The following is a 9850-nucleotide window of genomic DNA, read 5'->3' as shown; positions in this document are numbered from 1 at the left end:
TTCAGAGGTGAACCTTGGGGTTCAGAGGTGAACCTTGGAGGCATATGTTACCCTGTAGAGTTAAGTGTGTCTGATTCTTCAGAAACAACATCATTGTGTGCACTTGCCCTTCTTGGTTTGCATCTATTATCATAAGAGTTGTACAGCTTATTCTCAGCCCCTTCTTTCATTTCACCATGTCTTCGATGCCCTGGTGGATACTTAACCAACCTGTAATAATCCATCTTGAGGTGACCCTTTAACTTGCAACGATCATATACTGCATTAGGATTATAATTGGATGTATATGTCTTTTTTCCTTTCTGATAACCATTCTGATAGTTTTAATTAGTAGACTTGGAGTACATAGCTACATCAAAATTCCCAGGCATTGCACCCAATAATCCTGAGGCATTAACAGCTTGAGCTACACTTTTCTGACTCTCATCACTCATCACCATTGAGTAGGTTGCATTTACTGATGGTAGAGGTACCATTAACAAGATTTGACTTCTTGCTTGAGAATATGAATCATTCAAGCCCATAAGAAATTGATAGAGTTTTTACCTCTGTAGGTACATTATAAAATCCTTGGATCTTTCACAATTACATGCAGGGAAGGGAACCATAGACTCAAACTCATCCCATAACTCTTTTAGCTTAGTGAAATAGACTGATACAAAATGAACTCTTTGAGACATAGTAGCTATTTCTTGATGGATATTAAATGTTCTAGACTCATTTATCTTATCAAATCTTTCTTTTAAATCCTGCCAAACACCTTGAACAGTAGTGGCATACACTACCCCACTAACAAGACTACTTGAGATAGAATTCATCAGCCAAGATAGGACTATGGCATTCACCCTTTCCCATTGACCCCATAGTTCAACAGGACATCTTTCTTTATTCCAAGATCCATCGATCAAACCAACCTTGTTTCTTCCTAATAGAGCAATCCTAATAGACTTACTTCAAACCCCATAGTTTTCACTTCCTTTTAACTGAAACGAAATGATAGTCATACCTGAAACATCTGGATTTGACAGGTAAAGGGGATGGTTGAAGTCTACTGGAGTCTGCAATCCTTGAATCATTGGTGGAACTCTATTTGCAGTTGTTGAGTTCACTTGATCTGCAACATCATTGACTGTTGTATTTGCCATTTTTGACTGATTTCATAATTCAGAGATCAAGAATTCACACTTTAGAGTATACGATTCCTTCAGGATCGATTACAGCTTAACTATGTTGGATAAGCTCTGATACAATGATGAATTATAGAGTAATGGAATAGAAGACTGAGTATTCAAGATAGAAAGAAGAAGAAGAAGAAGATGATGATGATGGAGATTGATCCTTGATTGTATTATTCAAGTTACTTCAATAATGAACAAGAGATCATTTATACAGTAAACTAACTAACTGAATTAACAACTAACCTACAAACAAAATTAGTAACTAACTTACTATATACATGTCTAATAGAATATTCTAGATCATTGTATATCCTCAATAGATATAACGAGTAATTCCAAGTGTTATCCGTCATTATAAGTCACCATAATATGATAGTGTAAAATAAGTTTTATGTCATCGTTGCACGAAAGTTAGATCCCTATATAATTATTTAATGACTTGAAAAATCGAAAAATAAATAGGGATTGGGTATTTAGAAGGTGTATTTAGTAATTTAGACAAGGGACCTACTGATTCCTTTTGACTATTATAAATATGGTTCATTTATATAAACGTCTCCTTTTTAGGTTATTATTTTCGTCTCTACTTTCAAAAGTTGTGCAAATATAATCTTTGAAATTTATAAAATGATTAAATTGTCGGCTAATTAACGTTTATAAAATTTGAGCTTGTGATCTAATGTTTTTTTAAAAAGAAAAAAATAATTTGCTCATACAAAATCTTTAGATCCTAAAATAAAAGATTCATTAATTATTATTACTATATAGAAGAGACATGAAAAGGACGATCAATGATATTTTAGTAATTTTAACATTATTTAAGGGCAAAATAATATGTAATGACCCGAAAAGTCATTTTTAGAAATTTTTATAAAATTATCGTTTTACCCATCTCGACAGTTGCCCTGAGTTACTTTTGATCAGTTTGCCAAGTTGGTTGGGAATTTTGAACTATTCGTTTAACTACAGTTATTTAGTTGACGAATATTTTAATTAAAATTAATTAATTTTTTTAGTTGGTGGTTAATGGATCAAGTCCATATATAATATAATTTAAGTTAATGGCCCATTTATTAAAATAAGCTACCTAATTATTTTATTTAAGAAACGGAAAGGAAAAGAAAAGAAACAGAGAGTATAAACCTAAACTCATTCGTACGAGGACATGGAGCCGCCGACGAGAACAGTTGTCCAGGTAATAGTTTAACCGTGATTTCACTGCAATTGGCTATCTCTTTCCTAATTAATTAGTAGTTATACTATTAGTATTGTTAAGATGTTGTCTGGGAAAGAGAATCAAAGAAGTGAAATTTAGAAAAAGAAAAGAATTAGTAAATTTGAAGTACAATATAAGTTTATGGTTAGTGCATGACAATCATTGGACAGTAATTAGGGGTAATCATTGGGGGAGTTAAATGAGGCTTAGAGGTTATCTATTAATGGACGTATATATTAGTTACTACATGCACATTTTATTCTGTCATTGGAAGTTAAAATATGGTACGACATTATTAAAGTTTCGATATGTTGACAGACCTAATTAAATAGTAGGTGTAGTATATTATACAAATATTATTAAATTGATGATATTTGGAGAAATGGAAACTTATCCTAAACTTGAAATTTGGAAAATATGAGAGTTGACATGTTAGCAAGATAAGGAAATTGATTATAAGTTTGAGTGAGTTTTTGTAGTCTAGGCTAGACCTATAGTAATATGAGTGTTGTTAGTTTCAAAACCTTATTGTGATTATTTACTTGAATAGATTATATTGCTTTGGAAGCTCAGCGAAAAGGGAAGACTCAAGTCCCGGAGTGATTGTTCAATTGTTTGAGGCAATTGGATTTCTAAACCCTTGTTAAGTTTATGGAATTCGTGTATTTCCTTGTGATATGTGTTGGGGGTAATGAGACTTGGTGATGGGTTGACTTGTACATATTGATTATTTTCTAATGATGAAAAAAGGGTAATAAAAGGCAATATAATGTGTTTAATTGTTGATGTGTGATGTTTGAGACAAGGTTGAAAGGTTTGTTGAATCATTGTTGATGTTGTATCACGGTTGTATTATTGTGAATTGTGTATTGTTATGAAAATGGTCATCTCCTCATTATTTATGTGAACATGTCATTTGCATTGGTTCGAAGACATGGTTGTGATAAGTGTTATGTGATAAGAGGATGTACCATTTCGAGGGATGTATCGCGCGCTGCGATGTATATTATTTTTCGAGGGACGTATCGCACGCCGCGATGGTTACTATTATCGAGGGTCGTATCGCCTGCCGCGATGGATGCATGGACAGATATGTCCCCCATGGGTCCCGGACTGAGAGACAGCGGGTGTGTGTCACTAGGTCAGACATGCATCACTATACTTGACATTGCATTGCACATATTTATCATTAGTGAACTTGATATTGTGTTTTGCTGATTTTGTGAATGCCTTTCTGTGGAACTTTGATTGATGAATATTGAGCTTGTTGTTGAGGATATGTAATTGTTAGAGTGTTGTTGTTGAGTTGTATGCTATGTGAATTATGAACTGTTAGGTTGGCTAGTTTTAAGCAGGTTGTAGTTGTGGAGGTTGTAATTGATGAATATTGAGCTTGTTGTTGAGAATATGTGATTGTTAGAATGTTGTTGTTGAGATATGCACTTGTAAATTGTGAACTGTTAGGTTAGCTGGTTTTATGCAGGTTGTAGTTGTGGAGGTTTCGGTTGGAGTGTAAGAAGTACCCGTATTCTATCCCCTTAGCTTGTGTTTAGAGGTTTACTTGCTGAGTACCGTGTGATTTGGTACTCACCCCTTGCTACTACATTTTTTTTTGTAGGTTACTAGCCCGGACCTTTGTGATATTTTCTCTTCTCCTTGTCTGAGGCTTCTTGTGGAGGTTTGTGAGGTAGTTGCTTGTCATTTCAGCGGACCTTCTAACTCCTATTTATGATCTTGTTCTATTCTAGAAACAAGGTCATTTGAGACTTGTGTTTTCCTTTTGAATCAATTGTAATATTTTACAGGCTTGTACACGTGACAACCAGGTTTTGGGGTATATTTAAGTTGATTATAGATTTTTTCGCATTTTATTGTAATGATTGAGTTTTAGGCTGACTTGTCTTGGTGGGATAAAACGAGTGCCATCACGTCCATTTTTGGGTCGTGACATAATAATTGTATAATTAATGGTCAAAATAAAAATCTAGAAGAATCCATACATGTCTTTACTTTTGAAATTGGCCCATAAAGATATTTTTGTAATTGTGTTAAAATGAAGAGTTTCTATTGATTAACTTTTTACAAACAATAACAAATGCTAAACTTGTTTTGACATGTCTTTGAAAGAAAATTTTGAATTAATTTAAAATAAAATGTGTTTGAATATTTAATATTTTGTTCCTAAAAATAATTTAAAGGATTATTGCGTAAACATATTTTCTAAATCTGTATCTTGATTATAAAAATAGTCTTTAAAATGACGTATCAATATTTTTTTATTAATTTGAAGAAATAGCAAATTACGTGACTAAAAGAATGAACAATGTTTGACTATTAAGAAATTAATGATTTGATAATGTATTCATCAAAAGATTAAAAAAATATAACCTCAAAGATTAATATTTAAAGATACAAACTAAAGAAAAATGAGTAGTTAAAAAATAAAAAATAAATAAAAAATGAAAATGTCAATAGAAAAGAACTTGAGAAATATAGAGGAAGAAAAAAACTAATAAATAAATAAATTAAAGAAAAATAACTTGAAAAAGAAAAACAAGTATATTGGTTATTTTGCGGGGGTAAGATTCAGAGTTTTCTTTTACGGCATGATATTTAGAGTTTAGTATCAAAAAAAATTATTAATGTAATTTAGAATATAACATTACGATAATTGTTATCGTATATAGAAATAGAATTGCTTTCATGATTATTTTTATTTTTGTGGAGTTAGAAATCAATTTTTTAACAAATACTTTCAATATTTAGAGTATAACACTATGATAATTGTTATTGTATATAGAAATAAAGTTGCTTTGATGATTGTTTTTATTGTTGTGGAAGTTAGAAATCAAGTTTTTAATAAATACTTTCAATATTAAAATCAAAATAAATAGAAGTATTTCTATTATCAAAGACAATAATAAAATGTATTCCAAAATTCATCTACAAAGCAAACTACAAACGCATTATACTTAAGTTGAAGCAGTAGAAATTTGAAAGGCTTTGAATCGATCTTTACGTATTGGTTGATCAATGATTAGTATTTTATCAGATGCAAAGCTTATGGTGCAAATATTACAAAAACAAGATAACAACATTGTAGAAAATAGATACCACTTGCAAAAATATATGAAGATCGATGAACTTTTTCAAAAATATCAACATTTTATATATTCCTCGAACAGAAAATGTTTTAACTCATAATCTAACGCAATTCTCTATTTCCTTGCTGCATAGAATTTTTTGGAATTCAACTTTCTCAATTTGGGTTGTAAACGATGCATTTATGTTGTATGAACATTTGAAAAAGATTATTAAGTAATATATATATATATATATATATTGAAGTTGTTTACTAAAAAAAATAGTATAAAGTATAGAAATTTTATATATTTGGAGGCTAATTACATCCTATCCCAGAAGTTTCCTCAATTACAAAAATCTCGAATTTTTCATTGCTCTTGAATGCATTCCTTGGTTGTCCGATACATTGCAAATGATATATATTACTTCATGGGAGGGATGTATCCAAGAGGGATAGGTATGTATCCGAGAGGCAATAAGAATATATTCGAGAGGGGATTATGATATCTTAAGTTGTGAATTTATGTAATTTTTCCAACAAAATATGTGAAATTATATTGGGTCCGTATCACGGCCTTAAATTATCTAGTTATAAAAAAGAAAAAGAAAAAGGATCATTACTAAAAATTAAAAAAAAATGAGACATTTGACAAGGAATGGGCTGGACCTTGAGCTGGGCTTGGCAGTTCTTATGTAAGCGAACTTCAACTTAATGCTTTCTTTCCCTCTTAATTTCCAATCAATTCTTGAAGCAAGTAATTAATACAAAGTTACAAACGTAGCTCAGTTAGTTAGCTATTTAAATTTAAATTTTATTGGTGAAAGTTTGATTTTCTATCTTATAATTCACTCTTCCATTTTTCGTACCCCAACTTCTTTTTCTTTTTTCCAAAAAAAAATAATATATGACTGCTTCAAAAAATTGAAAGGAAATGTAGCATGGCATATTATGGGCAAATAATTGGCACAAAATGAACTAACTTTTTAAATTTATGTCAGGCCTGGACGTGATTTTTGAAATTAGATTGATATGCCGTGGAAACTTTGCTTGCACATTTAATTAAGATTTGTTGAGTTGTGTTTTTTCATAAACAAAAAAGCATTATAAGTTGTGAAAACTATTAAAATTTTCCCAATTCTTATGCAATCTTATCAAATGGACGAATCATAGTTCATAAATAAGATATCAGAATAATTTAACACACCACATTGATATATAAATTGCATATCTCCATGTTCCTTTTATAAATAGATGTTTGTGATTACGCATAATCTTATAACAATCCACTAGTCAACAATAGTAGTAACTGGTTATTGTCCAATATAATTCTTTACGTGCTAAATATTCACGCAGTACGTGCAATATCTTCGTGCATAGTATGAATTTTTTTTTGTAAAATTTAAAAAGATGGATTTTTTTTCACAAAAAAATAAAATTATGGGTCAAGTTTTACATTTTTAAAAAATTGAAATTATTGATTTGAAATTTCAAATCATGCATTTTATTTTAAGATATGAAATCGTGATCTCAAATTACATGTCTAAACATTGATTTGAAATCATGATTCCATATCAATCGCATGTCCACATGTGCCTTGATATATATCCGGTTGGTCAACATTATTTACAATTAGCATTGTATTCCATACCGCATGTCCATTATTATTTGACATCATGATTTCACATCACATGCATGTTACTAGATTTATCTCTTAGTCTGTTTCTTGAATACATAAAGAAAACCTCATTGAACGCCAATTTATTCATGTTAACATACTCAGTTACACGCTGACATATAACACAGTTAGCATAGCTTTTTAATAATAGTGATTGAACCTGGAACATACTTTTCTAATCTCCCCATCAGTGCCACTCTTAACTTCAATGCTACTCATTTTAATCATAGCTTGTTTAAAGTTATAATTGAATCTTAATCCCAACAATCCCCTTATACTCCCTGCATATTTATCCACAACATCTTTTGTTGAAGAGTCACCCAACAGCCTCTGATCTGACTCAAGAATCCCATTTCCATTTCTAACATTCTTGAAAAAACTCACATCAAAATTCAACTGACTGTCTTTGTCTAAATCAACCTTCTTCGATCCGTCGCCATCTTTGGGACATATAGTCTTAAGTTGTGTCAAGAATTGTTGGTCTATGCTTGGATCTGCATTTCCTGTTTTTGTAAAGTTGTATAGTCGATAACTAAAGAATCTGCAATCCGTTTGTCCAATTGTATGTGCCCCTACATGTACACATTTTCAACAAACTTTTATTTTACTCACTGATTAGTCATTTCATTAAGGGTAAAATGGGAAGGTTAGAGAACTGTCGTTCTTTTTTAGACTGACGAGTACAAAGGAATTAAAAGAGTGTCAGGACAGAGAGAATATAGTATGTTGAAGAATGAAGATTTACCAACAAGGGTGACGAGATCATGATCATCGAGGCCTTTAGCTGCAAACTTGCTCCTCTGGACCTCAACTGTGTCAAATGGTGAAGGTAAGTTCATTGCTTCTGATGATGAAGAGTTTCTACCATCTCTTCTTCCTGTAGGCACTCCCCAACTTGGACCTCCAACCTATCAACATCGTCAAATATTAACATATAAAGTCTCCTTATTTTACCAAAACATACAATTGTACGTCACAATCACTATTTTTGAGATGCTCTCTGTCTTTATTTTTAAAGAGTCAGAGTAACATAGGTAGGTTGGGTTATAATTTACGAAATCAAAGTTATTGTATAGTTAGTTACCAAGTCTACTGCATCACGAGCTGCTAAAGCTAGGATATCAGCACAGGAGACAACACCAGGGCATGAAGCTTCAAGCTGTGATTTTGCATCATCAATCACTTCAAATCCTCTCAGTCCTGTATTACTCACTGCATTTCTCTCAGCCGAACTTCCAGATATCAAAACAGAACCATCACAACCCTGAAAAATAAATTGTATATGTTGTCATCAATGAAAATTATAGTAGATACAGGAAATTAGTAAGTAGTGTTATGTATAGGTAGTGAGCGAGGCAGAGCTAGGATTCCTCATGTCACTGCAGGAAAAAAAAAGCAATAAAATCCGATCCAATTTATTGTAATCGATTAGCCTACATGTTGGCTAACCGTATTCTGAAACACGGGGAAAAAAATCATATTTATACATATTAAGTGAAACTTTCGACATAAATACAGGATTTGTGCTAACGCTAGAGTTTTGTCTATAGGTTGAAAGTTTTGGCTCAAATCTCGTATTTGTGTTTAAGAATCCATATGTAACATGTATAAATAATTTATCGAGAATCCAGTAAACTGTATTTTAATTCAGAGAACGCATAAACTCAAAATTCTAATAAGAGTGGAAATTAAGGAGAGTTACCTGAACAAAGCAATCATGAAAATGAAGCCTGAGTAAACCAGCAGCAATTGTAGGATCTTTATTAAACTCTGCTTGAACTGTTGACTTCACTATGGACTCTGCATTTGGGCATGAAGATGAATAGAACCCTGTTTTTAGTCCTCCTTGGCCAAGGACAGGAAAAACAAATGATATTATCAAAAGAAAAACCAAACACAAATTCTCCATCTTGCTAAGTGTGTTACAAAATTGATGGCTCACTATCCTACTATTTTTATACAAGAGCATGCATAATTTTTTAAATATAAATTGGTAATTATATTTAATTAATTGATTTGAGAGCCTCCCCACTGCTTTTTCTTCAGTGGAAGTAAGCGTGTGGGACGATAAAATACTTGTAAAATTAGGTCTTAGACTTAACTCACGCTTAAAAGGAATAGTATTGCCCAATCTCATTACCCATCAATGTGTGACCTTTTTCATTTTTAACAATACTACTTACAAAAATAGTAATTAGCAACGGATAAATTCAGAAACTAAATAGTAAAATTCGTCGTTATTTCTATTTAGTTACGGATTAGAGACAAATTATCAAAAACTTTTGTTAGCATACGAGCACAAATTTAGCAATGAATTAGGACAAAATCCGTGACTAATGCCAGTATTTTTAAGTGGTTTCATTTTTTAGATTATGTAAGATAAGTGGAGAGCACGTAGGAGCCAACTGCTATGAATTTCGACTTCAGTTTGGTTTAATGAACTTTTTGCATATACAGGATCATGTTAATGGAGTCTTACTCTCTGCTTTATAACTTTATTCTTCTTTTAGTCTCCATTTTACATCTCGTTCACATTGCATTTCCTAAATTTACATGAACAATGTCCGGTGTGCGTGAGATCCTGATTAATTCAAATTCGCATCGTATAAGATACATTTCCCTAATAGTATTATTTTTATATCCAAGGCTCGAAACCAAACCTCTGATAAGAACAAAAGTTGTGCCATTATTGAATG

At 31.7% G+C, this 9850-nt stretch overlaps 1 protein-coding gene across 1 annotated transcript; it reads right to left on the bottom strand.

The window, feature by feature from the left end:
• Window positions 1–7211: 7211 nt before the first annotated feature.
• Window positions 7212–9072, bottom strand: LOC102602103 (peroxidase 25). The gene is made up of 4 exons (XM_006360184.2): window positions 8857–9072; window positions 8239–8418; window positions 7900–8062; window positions 7212–7726 (listed from the first exon to the last, which is right to left on the bottom strand). Exons 1-4 carry the CDS (start codon window positions 9061–9063, stop codon window positions 7296–7298), a joined length of 981 nt encoding a protein of 326 aa, XP_006360246.1. The 5' UTR covers window positions 9064–9072; the 3' UTR covers window positions 7212–7295.
• Window positions 9073–9850: the final 778 nt, after the last annotated feature.

This window comes from Solanum tuberosum, unplaced genomic scaffold (assembly GCF_000226075.1).
Source record: "Solanum tuberosum cultivar DM 1-3 516 R44 unplaced genomic scaffold, SolTub_3.0 scf00316, whole genome shotgun sequence".
Taxonomy (NCBI): Eukaryota; Viridiplantae; Streptophyta; class Magnoliopsida; order Solanales; family Solanaceae; genus Solanum; species Solanum tuberosum.
This window is presented reverse-complemented; position numbering and strand designations above follow the sequence as displayed.